This window comes from Strongylocentrotus purpuratus, unplaced genomic scaffold (assembly GCF_000002235.5).
Source record: "Strongylocentrotus purpuratus isolate Spur 01 unplaced genomic scaffold, Spur_5.0 spur5_scaffold_1, whole genome shotgun sequence".
Lineage (NCBI taxonomy): Eukaryota > Metazoa > Echinodermata > Echinoidea > Camarodonta > Strongylocentrotidae > Strongylocentrotus > Strongylocentrotus purpuratus.
This window is the reverse complement of record NW_022145594.1, coordinates 45,175,693-45,195,881: the sequence shown is the minus strand read 5'-3', so window position 1 is coordinate 45,195,881 and position 20,189 is coordinate 45,175,693. Positions and strand designations below refer to the sequence as shown.

The window sequence follows — 20,189 nt, the reverse complement described above, 5'->3', positions numbered from 1 at the left end:
AAAACGGGATTTCAAATCACAACCAATCCAAATATAACCTATATCTCGTAATATCAGCATGTTTGTAAAAATAAAATACAGTACACGGAACAACAATTTCCGATTATAAACCAGAACTGCACATCGATTTTCCATGATTTAAGCGAGTTATTATCTTCTGCGCATGTATATTAACATGTGCAAAAATCACTATTTTGATTCTGTCCCGGCTATTTGGCGGTGACCATCATGAATTCAAAGTGAAGTGAATTCTGGGTAAGCTCTGAGATGATTGGTGAAAGGGTTATAGAAAGGGATGAGACCGTCCAGTGCATTGTTAAGTGAAACATCTACTTCTTAAAAAAAAAATTGCTTCTGAGATGCAGTGCATAAGCATCAGCATAGAGGAAGCTCTGATGATTGGGTACATGGGTTGGTCATTGTGTAGATATTAAACAATAGAGAAGAAAGGACACTCCCTTGTTAGGAGCCAGTTCTTCTGTGTCCGCAATCTTCCCTGTCTTTTAGATTAGCTTCACATTGTCTTGGGTTTCTGTTTTGCATATGTCGTATAAACGGCTTTCCCCCTTACATCCTCTGTTTTTTTTCTCCACATACCATGAACAGGCACAACTACCCCTACCCCAACGGCCGGTAAGTCTATACTCTTTGTCTTCCGTTCTATTTTTATTCATTTAATTAATTTATTCTCATGATAAAAACAAAACTTTTGATGCGTTATCATCTACACAAATGCTTATTGTCAGTTACCAACTAAATTGTACTTAATTTATAACCAAGTTAGAATCAAACTCAAATCAAAACTGTATATGAAACTTGGCTTTACTTGGCTGACATATACTTTTTCTTTCTTTTTCAGAAGTAATTTATTTATAACATATATATATATTTGAAATTCCCTATCATTGGTTTTCCTGTCACCTTTTGTGTCAGCATTTTCTGGTTTCTTCGTTTCCTTTGTCATCTTCTTGACATACATGTAGCTGTTCACCCTTTTTCATGTGCATTAACCTAATGTCAATATTCCTTTTAATAATTATTCATCATGCATGATATTTATATGCCCACAGAAATATGCATGAACTAATAGGCATGTCCCCCATTATTAGTAAGTGACTATTAGTTACTATTTGTACCATTTGCCACTATTAATAGAATGTATATGAGCTTGAAGTTTCGATACTAACTGTCCTGTAACTCTATTCATGAGTATTATGAGGATTCCAGAACACATTTCAGTGGATTTCAGTAGCCTTTCACATTTATTTACCTTGTCTTCGAACATTTTAAGTAGAATATATTGCATATTCAACTGTTACTTACCCACAGTAAACAAAGTATTGTCTTTACATATGTTTATTGTATTATTTTAGAATTGAACTATGTAGGAGAGTAAAAAGGTCTAAATTCTTAAACCTACCCCTCACCCAACTCCTTCTTTCACTTGTCAATAGATAAAACATTTTGCATTTGCCGCATTGAAATCTGGTCAAATAATGTTTTTTTTAATATTTGTTTAAATACATATTCTTCATACTCTTCATACATCTATATTAAAACCATATATTTATATTTAAAATATACATGAACGTTCTGCTTTAAAACATAACTTTGGAACTAAAATGAATGTGAGCATTTAACTTCCTATTGTGTAACTTGTAAAGAATAAACAAACATTCTTAAAGTACACACAATTGATGTAGTACGGGCACTCTGCAGAGGTAAATTTAGTATGCCTCAATATATGGTTTTATTTGGCACTATTACAGCCGCCATATGCACTTTAACAACAGGTGCCAAATAAATACCCTTTAATTTGAATCATTTTAGACATAATTATACTCGTTGAATATTTTCTGTTGTTCTGGACTTAGTAAGCTTTAAAAATAGGATGCTCCGTTTTCTTTTTGAAACTGACAATTACCAACAAAGACAATTATCATCCATATACAGTATGACAATTCTAACGTTAACTTTTATGCTCTAACAACACTAAAACCAATTAAAACAGAAGGAACTTCGACAAGTTCGTCAGGTGAGGGGACATTTTTGTTTTAAGATATTTGAATTAAATTTCAAAAGTGTTATTCTCATTTTTTATTAATTTGTATTGTATCCTAACCTTGTTTTCTTATGTTTGATAATTTTAATTTTGTTCTCTTGTCATTACTCTCTTTAGTTTTACCTGCATCAATATTGTAAAGCGCTTTGATAAATGTTATGTGAAAAGAGCTGTATAGGTAGAAGCTATTATTAGGTGGTCTGTCGATGACAGATCACCTATTGATTTCGTTAGAAATTTCTTTATTCTTTATTCTTTATTCTTTATTAGGTGGTCTGTCAACGACAGATCACCTATTGATTTCGCTAGAATTTTCTTTCTTTCTTTCTTTATTTTTATTTCTTCCGTACACTTTTTTGTGCACACGTTTACTCGAAATCGACAAGGTCAATTTCCTTTGAATTTCTGTCAGTCATCAAGCCCTATGATTTCAAGTCTAATTAACTTTTTCAAGTTCATGGGGTCATCGTGACGTCATCCAGGCGCCATTTTGTAAAAATCAGGTCATTATCATATCTCGATAACGAGTCATCAAAAATCAACCATATTTGGTATACATCAACTTCAGGTCAAAGGTCAACGAAAAATGTCAAAAAATTCTGCGCGCGCGCCTCGACGCGCACGTACGCGCGCATTAAAATTTTAAAATGGTCAAATTCGTTCTAAATTAATTTTGCATACGTTTCAGGCCATTTTAAGCATTTTGCAAAAAAACGCGCGCACGCACATGCGCGCGCGTTTTCGCGCGTAATTGCATCTTTCAACATAGAATCGCCAAATTTTTTCTGTCATCATATTTGGCACATTTTTTCAAGCATTTTGATACCTTGTTCAACTTTTTCTGCCCATTAATAACGGAATGAGCGTCCGTTTAAGATAATTACCGTGCGCGCGAGCTTTTGTAATACATAGCATACATGGGCAAAAACATGCCTGTACAAAATCCATTGTAGCGCTTTAGGATGTAAGGTGACTCCAAGTTTTTTTTCATATTTTGATAGAGTATGAATCGGAGATATGATTTCATGTTTCATTTGACCCTCAATTAACTCATGACGTCATCATAATGGCCTCCAAACTCAAAATTTCAATTTGCATATTATGACGTCAGCAGATTTTTGGAAAATTGATTGTATCTCTGTAAATATTGATCAAATTTCTTTCAAATTTTGATATGTTTTACCTGAGAATATTCTCTACAAAAACAATCTCCACAAAATTTCATTTTGACAAAGGTATCATGGCGTTTTTTGCGATTAAAGGAGGCATGTCAATTTTTCACATTTTGCGTGTATTCTCTATGGGACATGACTTTTTCTCAAACTGGATTCTACATTCTCGTCTTTCGCAAGCAATATCTCCGTCGTTTTATCTTTGTTTACGCTGAGCTTTGAGTATGTTGTAGCTGAGAAAAAAAGCTATCACAAGTGTTCCCTTTATTTTTCGATCAGATGCCGGGATCATGCTCATATTTCACTTACAAAGTGGGATTTGATAATTCCATTTTCCGTTTACGTGTAATCTCTATTGGAAACGTTTTGGTATATCGGTAACGCACTTGACTTCCGACCTCGAGGTCCCTGGTTCGAGTCCGGGCGTCTCCAACAATTTTTTTTCTTCACTTTTTTTTCTTTTTGACCTTTCACTCTACCATCTCCTTTGAATATTAAAACATGTACAATCGCAAATAATGTAATAAAAAACCATATTTACTTTATTATTACCCTATTATCACTTGATCCAATATTTTTTGCGTGTAATCCTTATGGGAGATGACTTTTTCTCAAATCTGGATTCTACATTCTTGTCTTTTGCGAGCAATATCGCCGTTATTTCGGCTAGATTTTTGTTGATTTTTGAGTATGTTGTAGCTGAGACTATATGCTATCTAAAATGTTCTCTCATTTTTTTCAGTCTGTCATCATGGTCTGTTAATGATAATCATCAACATCATCATCATCATCATCGTCATCACCATTACTATCAAGATCATCATCATCATGATCATCATCATGATCATCATTGTTTACATGTCTATATAACTTCTCCCTTTCCCAATATAGTAAATATTATTAGGTGGTCTGTCAACGACAGATCACCTATTGATTTCGCTAGAATTTTCTTTATTCTTTCTTTCTTTATTTTTATTTCTTCCGTACACTTTTTTGTGCACACGTTTACTCGAAATCGACATGGTCAATTTCCTTTGAATTTCTGTCAGTCATCAAGCCCTATGATTTCAAGTCTAATTAACTTTTTCAAGTTCATGGGGTCATCGTGACGTCATCCAGGCGCCACTTTGTAAAAATCAGGTCATTATCATATCTCGATAACGAGTCATCAAAAATCAACCATATTTGGTATACATCAACTTCAGGTCAAAGGTCAACAAAAAATGTCAAAAAATTCTGCGCGCGCGCCTCGACGCGCACGTACGCGCGCATTAAAATTTTAAAATGGTCAAATTCGTTCCAAATTAATTTTGCATACGTTTCAGGCCATTTTAAGCATTTTCAAAATTTGCGCGCGCGTAATCATGCGCGCGCGTTTCCGCGCGTATCCGCGCGTCTTGGCATTTTGCAACATAGAATCGCCAAATTTTTTCTGTTATCATATTTATTACATTTTTCCAAGCATTTTGATACCTTGTTTACCTGTTTCCGACCAGTAATACCGCAATTAGCGGCTGTCAAAGTTGAACGCACGCGCCGACCTGCGCTATCTGTATCCACAATACATGGGCAAAAACATGCCTATACAAAATTCATTTTAACTCTTCAGAATTGATAGATAACCCCCAATTTCTTTCATATTTAAATAGATTATGAGTTGGAGGTATGATTTCATGTCTCATTTGACCCTCAATTAACTCATGACGTCATCATAATGGCCTCCGAACTCAAAATTTCAATTTGCATATTATGACGTCAGCAGATTTTTGGAAAATCGATTGTATCTCTGTAAATATTGATCAAATTTCTTTCAAATTTTGATATGTTTTACCTGAGAATATTCTCTACAAATACAATTTCCACAAAATTTCATTTTGACAAAGGTATCATGGCGTTTTTTGCGATTAAAGGAGGCATGTCAATTTTTCACATTTTGCGTGTATTCTCTATGGGACATGACTTTTTCTCAAAACTGGATTCTACATTCTTGTCTTTCGTGAGCAATATCTCCGTCGTTTGATCTTCGTTTACGCTGAGCTTTGAGTATGTTGTAGCTGAGAAAATATGCTATTGTAAGTGTGCCCTTTATTTTTCGATCAGATGCCGGGATCATGCTCATATTTCACTTACAAAGTGGGATTTGATAATTCCATTTTCCGTTTACGTGTAATCTCTATTGGAAACGTTTTGGTATATCGGTAACGCACTTGACTTCCGACCTCGAGGTCCCTGGTTCGAGTCCGGGCGTCTCCAACAATTTTTTGTCTTCACTTTTTTTTCTTTTTGACCTTTCACTCTACCATCTCCTTTGAATATTAAAACATGTACAATCGCAAATAATGTAATAAAAAACCACATTTACTTTATTATTACCCTATTATCACTTGATCCAATATTTTTTGCGTGTAATCCTTATGGGAGATGACTTTTTCTCAAATCTGGATTCTACATTCTTGTCTTTTGCGAGCAATATCGTCGTTATTTCGGCTTGATTTTTGTTGATTTTTGAGTATGTTGTAGCTGAGACTATATGCTATCTAAAATGTTCTCTCATTTTTTTCAGTCTGATGTCATCATGGTCTGTTAATGATAATCATCAACATCATCATCATCATCATCATCGTCATCACCATTACTATCAAGATCATCATCATCATGATCATCATCATGAATTCATGATCATCATTGTTTACATGTCTATATAACTTCTCCCTTTCCCAATATAGTAAATATTATTAGGTGGTCTGTCAACGACAGATCACCTATTGATTTCGCTAGAATTTTCTTTATTCTTTCTTTCTTTATTTTTATTTCTTCCGTACACTTTTTTGTGCACACGTTTACTCGAAATCGACATGGTCAATTTCCTTTGAATTTCTGTCAGTCATCAAGCCCTATGATTTCAAGTCTAATTAACTTTTTCAAGTTCATGGGGTCATCGTGACGTCATCCAGGCGCCATTTTGTAAAAATCAGGTCATTATCATATCTCGATAACGAGTCATCAAAAATCAACCATATTTGGTATACATCAACTTCAGGTCAAAGGTCAACGAAAAATGTCAAAAAATTCTGCGCGCGCGCCTCGACGCGCACGTACGCGCGCATTAAATTTTTAAAATGGTCAAATTCGTTCTAAATTAATTTTGCATACGTTTCAGGCCATTTTAAGCATTTTCAAAATTTGCGCGCGCGTAATCATGCGCGCGCGTTTCCGCGCGTATCCGCGCGTCTTGGCATTTTGCAACATAGAATCGCCAAATTTTTTCTGTAATCATATTTATTACATTTTTCCAAGCATTTTGATACCTTGTTTACCTGTTTCCGACCAGTAATACCGCAATTAGCGACTGTCAAAGTTGAACGCACGCGCCGACCTGCGCTATCTGTATCCACAATACATGGGCAAAAACATGCCTATACAAAATTCATTTTAACTCTTCAGAATTGATAGATAACCCCAAATTTCTTTCATATTTAAATAGATTATGAGTTGGAGGTATGATTTCATGTCTCATTTGACCCTCAATTAACTCATGACGTCATCATAATGGCCTCCGAACTCAAAATTTCAATTTGCATATTATGACGTCAGCAGATTTGTGGAAAATTGATTGTATCTCTGTAAATATTGATCAATTTTGTTTCAAATTTTGATATGTTCTACCTGAGAATATTCTCTACAAATGCAGTTGCCAAGATATTTCATTTTGACAATGGTATCATGGCGTATTTTTGCGATTAAAGGAGGCATGTCAATATTTTACATTTTGCGTGTATTCTCTATGGGACATGACTTTTTCTCAAAACTGGATTCTACATTCTCGTCTTTTGCGAGCAATATCTCCGTCGTTTTATCTTTGTTTACGCTGAGCTTTGAGTATGTTGTAGCTGAGACAATAAGCTATCACAAGTGTGCCCTTTATTTTTCGATCAGATGCCGGGATCATGCTCATATTTCACTTACAAAGTGGGATTTGAGAATTCAGTTTTCAGTTTACGTGTAATCTCTATTGGAATTTTTTTGGTATATCGGTAACGCACTTGACTTCCGACCTCGAGGTCCCTGGTTCGAGTCCGGGCGTTTCCAACAATTTTTTTTCTTCACTCTTTTTTCTTTTTGACCTTTCACTGTACCATCTCCTTTGAATATTAAAACACGTACAATCGCAAATAATGTAATAAACAACCATATTTACTTTAATATTACCCTATTATCACTTGATCCATTACTTTTGGCGTGTAATCCTTATGGGAGATGACTTTTTCTCAAATCTGGATTCTACATTCTTGTCTTTTGCGAGCAATATCGCCGTTATTTCGGCTTGATTTTTGTTGATTTTGGAGTATGTTGTAGCTGAGACTATATACTATCTAAATGTTCTCTCATTTTTTTCAGTCTGTCATCGTGGTCTGTTGATGATAATCATCAACATCATCATGATCATCATCATCATCATCATCGTCATCCCCATTACTATCAAGATCATGATCATCATGATCATCATGATGATCATCATTGTTTACATGTCTATATAACTTCTCCCTTTCTCAATATAGTAAATATTATAATCTATCATAAGACTTGAAGACAGACCACCTTATTCGTCCTCGTGACGAATTAAATTCTAGTTTATTTTTATTTCTTCCGTACACTTTTTTGTACACACGTTTACTCGAAATTGACATGGTCAATTTCCTTCAAATTTCTGTCAGTTATCAAGCCTTATGATTTCAAGTATAATCAACTTTTTCAAGGTCATTTGGTCATCGTGACGTCATCCAGGCGCCATTTTGTAAAAATCAGGTCATTATCATATCTCGATAACGAGTCATCAAAAATAAACCATATTTGGTATACATCAATTTCAGGTCAAAGGTCAACTAAAAATGTTAACAAATTTTGCGCGCACACCTCGACGCGCACGTATGCGCGCATCAAAATTTTATAATGCTCCGATTCGTTTAAAATTAATTTTGCATACGTTCTAGGCCATTTTAAGCATTTTCAAAATTTGCGCGCGCGTAATTATGCGCGCGCGTTTCCGCGCGTATCCGCGCGTCCTGGCATTTTGCAACATAGAATCGCCAAAATTTTTCTGTTATCATATTAATTACATTTTACCAAGCATTTTGATACCTTGTTTACCTTTTTCCGACCAGTAATAACGCAATTAGCGGCTGTCAAAGTTGAACGCACGCGCCGACCTGCGCTTTCTGTATCCACAATACATGGGCAAAAACATGCCTATACAAAATTCATTTTAACTCTTCAGAATGGATAGATACCCCCCAATTTCTTTCATATTTAAATAGATTATGAGTTGGAGATATGATTTCATGCCTCATTTGACCCTCAATTAACTCATGACGTCATCATAATGGCCTCCGAACTCAAAATTTCAATTTGCATATTATGACGTCAGCAGATTTTTAGAAAAGTGATTGTATCTCTGTTGATATTGATCAATTTTCTTTCAAATTTTGATATGTTCTACCTGAGAATATTTTCTACAAATGCAGTTGCCAAGATATTTCATTTTCACAATGGTATCATGGCGTATTTTTGCGATTAAAGGAGGCATGTCAATTTTTCACATTTTGCGTGTATTCTCTATGGGACATGACTTTTTCTCAAAACTGGATTCTACATTCTTGTCTTTCGTGAGCAATATCTCCGTCGTTTGATCTTCGTTTACGCTGAGCTTTGAGTATGTTGTAGCTGAGAAAATATGCTATTGTAAGTGTGCCCTTTATTTTTCGGTCAGATGCCGGGATCATGCTCATATTTCACTTACAAAGTGGGATTTGAGATTTCCATTTTTCGTTTACGTGTAATCTCTATGGGAAATGTTTTGGTATATCGGTAACGCACTTGACTTCCGACCTCGAGGTCCCTGGTTCGAGTCCGGGCGTCTCCAACAATTTTTTGTCTTCACTTTTTTTTCTTTTTGACCTTTCACTGTACCATCTCCTTTGCTCAATAAAACACGTACAATCGCAAATAATGTAATAAATAACCATATTTACTTTATTATTACCCTATTATCACTTGATCCATTACTTCTTGCGTGTAATCCTTATAGGAGATGACTTTTTCTCAAATCTGGATTCTACATTCTTGTCTTTTGCGAGCAATATCGCCGTTATTTCGGCTTGATTTTTGTTGATTTTTGAGTATGTTGTAGCTGAGACTATATGCTATCTAAATGTTCTCTCATTTTTTTCAGTCTGATGTCATCATGGTCTGTTGATGATAATCATCAACATCATCATGATCATCATCATCATCGTCATCACAATTACTATCAAGATCATCATCATCATGATCATCATGACGATCATCATTGTTTACATGTCTATATAACTTCTCCCTTTCTCAAGATAGTAAATATTATAATCTATCATAAGACTTGAAGACAGACCACCTTATTCGTCCTCGTGACGAATTAAATTCTAGTTATTATAATTAATATTTTGTTGTTGCTGTGGACTTTGCAAGCTTTAAAAATAGGATGCTCCGTTTTCTCTTTGAAACTGACAATCACCCAAAAAAGATATTCCTCCATAAACAGTTTGACAATTCTAACGTTTATGCATATGCTCTTACAACACTAGAACCAATAACAACAGAAGGAACTACGAGCAGTTCGTCAGGTGAGGGGACATTTTTGTTCAAGATATTTTAATTAACTTTCAAAAGTATAATTTTCATTTTTGTTAATTTTTTTTAAAATTGAACATATTTGTTGAAACAATGTCTTTGTTTTACTTCAAAGAATATAGCTTACTTTTTAACGTTTCAAGGTTATAAACTAAGGTATATTATTTTGATTTTTAACTCAAAAAATCTAAACAATGATGAATAGGTATTATGTATACACTTGCTTGTTAACGATTATAGCTGCGTTAAGCTTTTAAAGGATTTGTGCACGTACGCACACCTGTATGATATTATTTATATTAATATATCTTTTTCATTTTCATGAATACATTGATGATTTTATTTGTTCAAAGATTTTTCTCCTTTCATTATAATGCTTTAACACTTAAACTCTTTTTCTTCGCCATTTTAGTATGTAAAAAAGTTACATGAAACTGTATTATTTTGTTGAATATATGTAAATACATAACAAACAAGTTTTACATTCATATGTATAAACAAATTAACAGAAAAACATCTTGCCAAAGAATGGAACTAGGCTCGACTAGCACTTGTGCTAAATTTTAGTTCACATTGAACAACTTCACCTAAATAATAGTGATACACATATTTACGTATATATCTTTTGTACATTTAATAGTATGCAGATGTATCTCTAAATATCGTTTTAAAACCATTACTGTTCAATTGACATTACTCTTATGTTATGTATACATGAATCAGTATTATTTTTTGCATTGTATGATTGTTCATATGTACTGTCATTATTGTGATGTGTTGTTGTTAATAAATTGAAATTGAAATTCAATTCAATTCAATTCAATATAACAGCGTTTACAGTAAAACAAGTCGTATCTCTTCAGGAACTGAATATAAACGACTCCTCATGAAGAGAGAGAGGGAGAGATTTATCGGTCACAATATTTCTGATGAACTCTTTGTACAAGTAATTCATCACTTTAAGCACCCCATGAATAAGCCATTGTTATAAACTATGCCAATATAAATTATGATATGTGATATACAAATATCAGAAAGATCAATATCAAAGGATGTGAATTCATCCAAGCAATGTTTTTTCCCCCTAGTTACTTCAGCAAATATTAACTTACAGTATATTTGTGTACACGGACAAGAGTCCAAAGTTCTGTTATTGCAATGGTTGAAGCGAGGCTTCATAGTATAGGTGGATATGCATACCAAATTGTTCCTTATTTTCGTCAGGAGGTTCCTGTTTTGATCGCAATGAATTCAATAGGGAATTCCCCTGATTATTTATTTTATTCAGTATCTGGAAGATATACTACTATAGAAAGATTCAGGGTTGCTGTCGGTAGAACGTGAACTGATTTTTTTTTAAATTTTTAGTATATTTGTTTTGAATGGCTTAAACACGGTGGTTAATTTTTGTTTTAAATTACAGTTATTGGGTATAAATTTGATTCTTAAATTTTTTTATATATCTATAGATACCTGTATGTTATAATACTGGTATGTGATCTTACATTTGCTCCGGCAAAATCTTTTTGTATCCTTGTATTTTTTTCGTCAAAAGTATAGGATAAGGGTTGCAATTAGGTTTTAAGTAGGGTTTAGAGTAAGGATTAGTGTTATGGTTGCGATTGGGTTTCAGGTTAGGTTTAGAGTAAGGATTAGTGTTAGGGTTGCAATTGGGTTTTAGGTTAGGTTTAGAGTAAGGATTAGGGTTAGGGTTGCAATTGGGTTTTAGATTAGGTTTTAAGTAAGGGTGACGGTTGCGAATAGGTTTTTAGGTTAGGTTTAGGATAAATGTTTGGATTAAGTATAGTATTTAGTCTAGGGTAGAAGCAAATGATTCGGTTAGTGTGTGTAGTGAATCTGGATCAATCGTCCCATTCGCATGTGTCATATGACCGCTGAGTATTTGTTGAAAACTAATCATAGGTTTGATGATTTCATCTAGAAGCATGTGTCTTTAGATCTTGTATGAAACATTGCTCGTAATCCAGATCCCACACCATGTACATGTGTGCCAACTGGTCTGAGTTCTGGAGCTTCTGCAGGTATAGCTGTCTTAGCCATCCTGTTAGTGGCTTCTGTCATCATCAACATCATTCAATTCATCATGTTGAGGAGACAGGAGACACGACCAGGTGACTATATTCATCTTCTACTAGAACAGTTGCACGATGGAATCAGAACGATTATAAGATATGTAAATGTTTGTTTCATGATTGTTTATACCTGACTGTTAAATATCTATGTGTATGCTTGTAAATAAGCAACCGCAGGACTGACATCTTTAAGTACTCTTCAAGGGACTTTGAAACGAGGATAAATGCCTTACCAAAGAGATTGAGAAAACATAATATCGGAAATTGATAGCGAAGATATTTGTCCTTGCATATCATAACATGTAACGCTTTCCTGAATGTATTCACCCATACCATATTAATACCTCAGGATAGAGATTCATTTACTTAAGGCTAAATTTTACTTCCTTGTTGATAAATTTGCCAGATTCCTATTTTCTACACAGAAAATATCCATTAAAGTTTCTATATTCGCTTCTTCCTCTTCTTTTTCTTTCTGCAGGTTTCGAAGAGTCATCGAAAACCGTTTCTAGGTTAGTATTTAGCAGTTCGAAATATTGAACAGAATATAAATACTGTATATCGATCTATAAATATTCATACAAACACCCTTCCCCTCACACACATTCTCACACACACCAATATTCGGATGTAGTGAAATACGAGAAACCTCTAAAGTTAAGCATGATATCTTTATTCACGTGTTTACGTGCCAAATATGTTAAAAAGTAAAGTGAAACTTGAGTTTGTATCGGTATAAAACTCTGCACATTCAAGGGAATTGAAAAGTAGTTAATTTGAAAACAAAAATGAAGACATATTTCGTAATGTAGAAAACGAAAATGTTACCTATGTACTATAACACAAAAACGAGCAAAACTGCTCTAATACGAGTAATTGAAAATTAGTTCGATGAGATGGCGCTGTACAATAGGTTAGGGCAGTGCTATTGATTAGGAGAGTTTGGCCAACTTGTTTTCACTGGGTCACAACATGGCGTGACAACCTCGAACCGACGTGGCCAAACTCTGTACATAGATGGCTATGGGCTAGGGCAGAAAGGTAATTTGTTCACTATCGCTTTTTTCACAGAGAAAGTAGACACGTATCTCAGGAGGCAAACGACAACACGGCGTATGAGATGATTCAGAACGGAGATAGAGGTGAGAAAATGTGTAAAATCAGTCAAGAGTTTAAAACGATGAAACCGTTAGTACCACGAAGATTAATCACGAAGCAAAATTCACCCACAAAATAAGAAGGGTAGATGAATGGCTTTGTAAATTGCCATAAGAACGTTGAAAAACGTTTCACAACCAAACAAATACTATCGTACTATTTGATTATCATTTTGTCCCAAACTGCACAATACATTGTAACTATCAACTTGGATAGATAACTCTCTATTCAATAACCATTTTGATGTAAAGAATCTGTTGTTTTTATTCAAAATGTCAAAATTGAAGAAAACAAATCCCAAAATATAGGTCACAAACTTTACGTTTTAACAAACCTTTAAGTCTCAATGAAACAATGTACATTGAGACAACTTTAGACGTTATAAACGTTGAATGAACTAATGCGAAAAGTTACAATAATTTAATGCTAGAAAAGAAAAAAGAGAAAGTTGGTTTCCATTTCTGGCAAAATATTTTAGGCCTACTAGAAACATTTGTTTGAGAAGATGTATTTCAGTTCAAATTAATTCATAGGATATTGCCCTCTAAAAAAAATTAAGAGTTTTCTGGAAAATTATCTCAAGAATTATGTATTTCATCTTTAAAATAGAAATTGAAATTGATATGAAAATGTTATTGATTGGATATAAAATAAATAACAGAAAATTTACTTTACTTAATAAAAAACAAAATTATGCTCAACTGGTAATATAAAAGATTACGTAAAGCGGCACTTTTGGGAAGTATCGACAAATCCAAAGAGGTTAATAAATAATTTTATTTCATCATTAAAATGTTATTTGAAATACAAAGAAAATATAAGATACTTCGATAATGAAGAAATTACAAAATTATTAGAAATGTTATAATGATCATTTTAAGAAATTATGTTGATCTTATATTTAATTCATATGTTATATTTCACTTGTTTGTAAATAGTCTATATGTATTTTGAAATGGAACAATAAAGTCTCTCTGAAGAGGTAAAGAAAAAATAAAAACAATAAATATCAAGGGTATTACTTAATTTATTAAAGTAGAAGTATATATTCCACAGAAAACATTATTAGCTTAATCATTCTCAAAGATCAGATTTTTGCTAGGCCTACTCATTAAACAGGGGTTTTAAAACTTAAATCTAATAACAGCCGCTTTATTAAATCGCAAATTCACCTCGCCCTCTCTCTCTCACACACACACACACACACACACAAAATTATGAATTTATGGTGAATACTCTTTCACTTTCGGTTTATATTTGAAAGAAATCTAGAAAAGATTATCCAAGGGTAGCCTTATCCCTGTTTTAGAGTGTGAAATATTGCTTGTATTTGATCTTTCAAGTAGTAGAATCGTTTTAATAATAATCTAATGTTTGTTTTTATAGCATACACATCCCTCAAACTCGGTCAATCCCACTCTTCTATCATTGCTCCTGAAAACGTGACGTTTTTCACCAGACTCGGTTCAATCGGACGCGGTGACTTCGGAGGGGTATGGAAGGGAGAACTCCTCTCGAATCAAAGTCAAGTAGCCGTTGCTATCAGGCAGATTCCCGGTGAGGTTTTGCCAACCACTCCCTAAACAAAATTAATTATTCAAAATGACCGACATGCAAATCGCTTTCGTAGATAACAATGCAGCTTATAAACTTGAACATCATGAGAGGTTGTATTTATCATAAATAAGCAGAGATGCCCTCAGCGTTCTAGAAGTTCAATTTAAGGATGACCAAAACAAACGAATACAGTAAAACATCGCTTTAAGAGTAAACCAAATACTTGTATTTCCACGTCTACACAGTTTCTCCTAAATCTTTTTAACAACTGAGTGATTGAGTTCTTCTGCCAATGACTCACGACTCTCTTCGAAATTGAAAACATAAATATATAGTTATATTATTAGTTAGTTATATATAGTTCTCCTTAGAACTATATGCTATAAAGAAAGATAACACACATTCCTTTTCAAGACTACACACCCCCAAGAAAGATTACCGAGTCAGAGTCCTTTTCAGGACTCCTCAACCCTCTTTTTCTCTCTCTCACATGGTGCACCAGTAACTTACTGTATAAAAATATATAGTTATAAATTAGATTTATTTTCTCGTAGATCAAGTGACCAAATCAACCAACGTTCTTCGAGCTGTCAAGGTTCTTTCTGAGCTACCGGATCACCCGAATGTTGTCACGTGCCTGGGATATTGTCAAGAGCAAGGTAAAAATTCTTCTCTGCCAATTAATAATCTTTCGAGTGTGTGCTTAATTCTATATATATTAGTTGGAATATGAGCGTTTTCCCTATTTATTTGGAACGGCTTTTAACAAAATTACTATAGCTAACCTGAATGTGCGTAACATTTTGAGCAATTCTCGCAATCGGTTTAATCATAGTAAAACAACAGTTTATTAAAATTAATGAGTAATGTACAGGATTTTCCTTCGCTATAACATGATGTCTAATGAAACATGATATTGAATATCAGTTTCATACACTATTGTTCTCAATTAACGAATTGCCCACGATGCAGGTAGCATTCTGTACGAGTTCATCTCTTGGGGTACCCTACTCACCCATCTACAGACCACAGGGGTGCAATCCCAACCCACATACGGCAATCTCAAACCAAAGAGGGTTCGTATCGATGAAGGTAGTCTACTCAACCTGGCTTGGCAAATTGCAAAAGGAATGCAATATCTCGCATCAAAGAAGGTAACCTTATTTCATGACTTGCAATAGAAGAGAATTAACAACGGATTAGGGGGAAGGGAGGGGGAGAGGAAAAAGGGGATACGAGAAGGATGAGAATTACACAAATGGAAGAAGAAAGTGGAAGAATGGGAGAGGAGTAAGCCAGTATGGTATGAGGATGGTTATGATGATCAAAGGTGTATAAATAACATCCAAATTGTATAAATTTGGATTTTATTCATTTATTTACTTATTATTGTTATAATTACGTTTACTATTTCTATTTTTTGTTTACAAAGATCATCCATGGAACTCTCTGCGCTCACAATGTTTTACTAGCAGATAGAAAGCAATGCAAGCTATCAGATTATGGACTATCTTCATCACTATTTAGCGACAGAGGTGTGAGTATTATCGCCTTATTTAATGATATATCATCATCATAGATCATTCAATTATTTAATCCATAATGATACATGAATACACTATAATTATGTTATTGACCGTGGTGTTTGTTAATTTTTTTTCATATGCAATATTGTTTTTGATATGTTTTCAAATCTGCTTGTAATTTGTGAACAATTCAGCCATTGTCACGATTTTAAACCTTCTTTATATTTTCCAACATCTCAGAAGCCAACAAGATGGACTTCGCCTGAAACCATGATAACTGGTGACCAATCAACAGAAGGAGATAGCTGGTCTTTTGGTATCGTCTTGTGGGAAATTGTGACATTAGGTGAACAAATAATGTTAATATCACAAGCTATTATTGGTTCCATCTTAAAGCTCCTGAAATTATCGTATAATGATAATAATCATAATAAATAATAATAATAATAGTGACAATAATTTTGTTTACATAGGAATCCTTATCATCCTTACGGTTGTTCTTCCTGAGGGCCTTGTCATTATAAATACCCTAGCAATATTATAGCCAGGTGAGTGGAGTGGGTCAAATATGGATTGATGTCTCACCAAAGGACGTTGATTCCAGGCTGGGATTTAAAACTTCAACCTTCAGTGGAGCGAGAGTCAAGAAAATGAGCGTTTCCTCCACTTCACGTGGATCATATGGTGTTATTAAGTAAAGTGAAATAAATTGTTGCACTTAAATAATCAAAATATACCATGACTAATACTTGTTTAATGCGTTTTAGAGTCAAACAATTCAAGCCACTTATTCCACTCTTCATGACCAACCGATAATATTAGCGATTTTTAATTTATTGCATTATTCGTATTTAAATACATGTCCCAGATATGAATAACATTTAGTCTAACAATTTTCACTTAATTCCGCTTGTACTATCAAGGGTTGAGGAAAAATTGTATATACATTTTATGATGAATATAATTTTTTCCCCATATCTTTACATGTCACATATTCGTATTATTGGAAACAAATGTTTAATGTTATTTATTTTGTATTCTTAAAGGTGCGAGGCCCTACCCTAAAATGACGTTTGATACAGTCCAAAAGGAGGTTGCCAATGGTTACCAGATGCCACGCCCTCGCCATTGTGGACAAGAAGTGTAATTAATGCTCTTTTTTATAATAACAGTCTTTACCGTCAAATACGGATTGTTTCGTAAATTTCAAAATTTACTTGACTTACTCGATGCTATAATAAGTTGTAAGATTTCATAATGATGTTGATTATCACATGCGGATATGTTTACCAACAATACATGATGGAATTTGATTCTGCTATCTCATCTTTGAATCTGAATCTGAATCTGAATCTGAAAATAATACGTCTCAACACTTCCGTTGGAGTAAAACGACTCGAAGTACATAGAGTGGGTACGCACATAAAATAATCAAACAATATAAATAAAACTGCTGTTGCATACGAATTTTGAATTTGTCTTTGTATTAGATTCATTTAGGTATTTATATTAGATTTCCATTAGATAAGGATCGTCTCTTTTGTATCTTTCAGGTATACGGTCATGTCTGGTTGTTGGGAGAAGAAAGCTACAAATCGGACTAACTTTGATCAGATCCTCAAGAGTTTGGAAAGGATTCTAGAAAAGACTCATGTAAGATGGACTCAAATTCACCTTCTTCTCACATGTCTTATGCGAAATTTTGTTTCCTTATTACATATTCATTTGTATTATTCTGGATTTTTAACCTCTGTTCAACCTTGGACCTACTAAGAATTCAACAGGTATCGTGAAAATAATTCTAGTCCTAACCAAATGATTATCTTGGCTTCTTCTTTTCCTTCTTTTCTTTTGATTTTCGCAGAATTACCTGTCTCTCAATGACTTGGATGAAGGATTGTATGCGTCTACACTGGACATGTGAAATAAAGCCTTGTTCGAATGTGCAGCCATACTACAATGCATCTAAATCGTGTACGCTGTACGATGGTCGGACCCGAGCCAACTGGGACTATGGAGATAGTATAGGGACATTAGAGGGACTAACTTGTGTTAAACTTAGCCAAGAATGCTGTATCGGGCTAGATTGCAAATACTTGTATGAATCTTGCATCAAGTATATACGTCTGTTTAAAAATGTATTTTTCTTTTAAGATCATTTGGTAGAGATTTGTAAAATACTTACTTAAAAAAGATAGAGGTGCAGCTATCCTAGAAAACATGACATTTGTGAATATCAAGAGGTCCTAGTATAGCAACCGATCTCATACATTTAACAACTCATTCTTCTAATGTTTTAATTTACCTTGCAACGTTTGCCAATGTTTGTATTATTTCATAGTATTCTTGTATGTGGATGACCGCCTACCCCATTTCTTTTTTTCATTTCATCAACCCCCTCCTCTCTGGCTCTCTCCCTCTCTTTCCCTCTGTTTTCCTTGTACTTTTCTCCCCACTCTCTCTCTCTCTCCCAATTCATCTCACTATCTCTCTTTCCCTCTGTTTTTCCCTCCTCTTTCTTTTTCGGTCATCCTTAACATCACACTATACTATTTTGAACCTTCATCTTTACATTTAAAACGCACTGCTCACTTAATAGTAGACTCACATGTGTATGTTACACTCACGAGTAATATACAATTGTAGTAAGATTGTTTACTCGTGTTTTTATGAATCTACTTAGTGTATTTTCGATCATGTAAATACTCTTGTAAAAATATTGTACAATTTAGCCACAGGGCTGCAATGCATATTCTTTAAACAAATAAAGCATTATTATCATAATGCTTTAACTCTCGATTAAAACGAAGTAGCTTTGCGATGGCCTGAGCTGGCCTGACCCCATATGTACATGTATTATGCCCCAAAATTTGGAATAATCTTTTTTTACCGTGCCTTTTTTCATGAAATGATTGTGAAAGTATCTTTTATTGTCGATAGATAACGTTTATACCTTCTTAGAACTGTATTGATTAATCTAAAGGGTCATTCAATAATAAAGTTCTGAGAAGATATAAACTGTATCTGTCAAGAATAAATCATATTGCCACAATCTTTTCACGAAAAGACGTAAGGACAAATTATTCCAACTTCGTGAGCAACAGAGCAACAGTGTATACATGTGTGCATATGTGTGTGTTCTAGTGCGTGCGTGGGCGTGTGTGTGCGTGTATGTTTGTGATGATTATAAATATGAAGGGTATATTTTTAATGTCTAGTTTACAATACCTGTGCTAAGGTTATGTCAATATTTTTAGGTGACAAAATGTCACCGGATGGCTCGATGTTTTTGATGTTCTCTATGCAATTGTCAACAATTTCCATGTGAATGAATCACATTTTTATATTTACATAATTATGCAACGTGTTATAATATATCACTTAGCACATATTAATAATAGAAAATAATTGCCAGTCTATTATTTTTCTAACCATATCATTCTGGAGTGTACATTAGGTTATTTGACAACGCAACAAAACTGGAAAAAGACAAAAGATATTCTGTATTGAAACATTTGTTTGAAAGAGAAATCAGAAAAAGAATAGGAATACAATACAGCAAAAGTCAAAATATAAAAACGAAACGAAAAGATGACTTACCAAAATGAATTGTACATGTACAAGTACATATGAAAAGTTGAGTGATATCTGTAAGTTGAATTTTATGTTTATAGTTACCTTTTGTGTTATTTATGTAAGATTAATGTTTTATTGACTAGTAAGATTTGAGTGTGAAATAAGTCGGCATATACAGTATTTACATACATATAAATGTATTATTTCGATGTTTATATAATCCCTATCTTTTATTTAAATCGCAAACCTTTATGTTTAAGCATGCTATTGCAATGGATTAAAGGAAATCACCGTTTTCTTCTTCATAAGCTTATTTGGTAAAGAAAATCTGGTATGATTGTGAATCTATTTGATATTGTTTCTTTTTCATAGTGAGAAGTAC

General features: G+C 33.9%; 1 protein-coding gene across 1 annotated transcript in view; it reads left to right on the top strand.

Moving 5' to 3' along the window:
* Positions 1 to 18,647, top strand: part of LOC100892684 (fibroblast growth factor receptor 2) — a 28,203-nt gene extending 9,556 nt beyond the window's left edge. Inside the window, exons 4-13 of the mRNA XM_030978831.1 lie at positions 12,472 to 12,502; positions 13,062 to 13,132; positions 14,535 to 14,705; positions 15,260 to 15,364; positions 15,678 to 15,859; positions 16,138 to 16,242; positions 16,472 to 16,577; positions 17,278 to 17,374; positions 17,785 to 17,884; positions 18,096 to 18,647. Of these exons, the coding sequence (XP_030834691.1) occupies positions 12,472 to 12,502; positions 13,062 to 13,132; positions 14,535 to 14,705; positions 15,260 to 15,364; positions 15,678 to 15,859; positions 16,138 to 16,242; positions 16,472 to 16,577; positions 17,278 to 17,374; positions 17,785 to 17,884; positions 18,096 to 18,155 (1,028 nt within the window). The 3' untranslated portion in view covers positions 18,156 to 18,647. The remainder of the gene's footprint in view (positions 1 to 12,471; positions 12,503 to 13,061; positions 13,133 to 14,534; positions 14,706 to 15,259; positions 15,365 to 15,677; positions 15,860 to 16,137; positions 16,243 to 16,471; positions 16,578 to 17,277; positions 17,375 to 17,784; positions 17,885 to 18,095) is intronic.
* Positions 18,648 to 20,189: the final 1,542 nt, after the last annotated feature.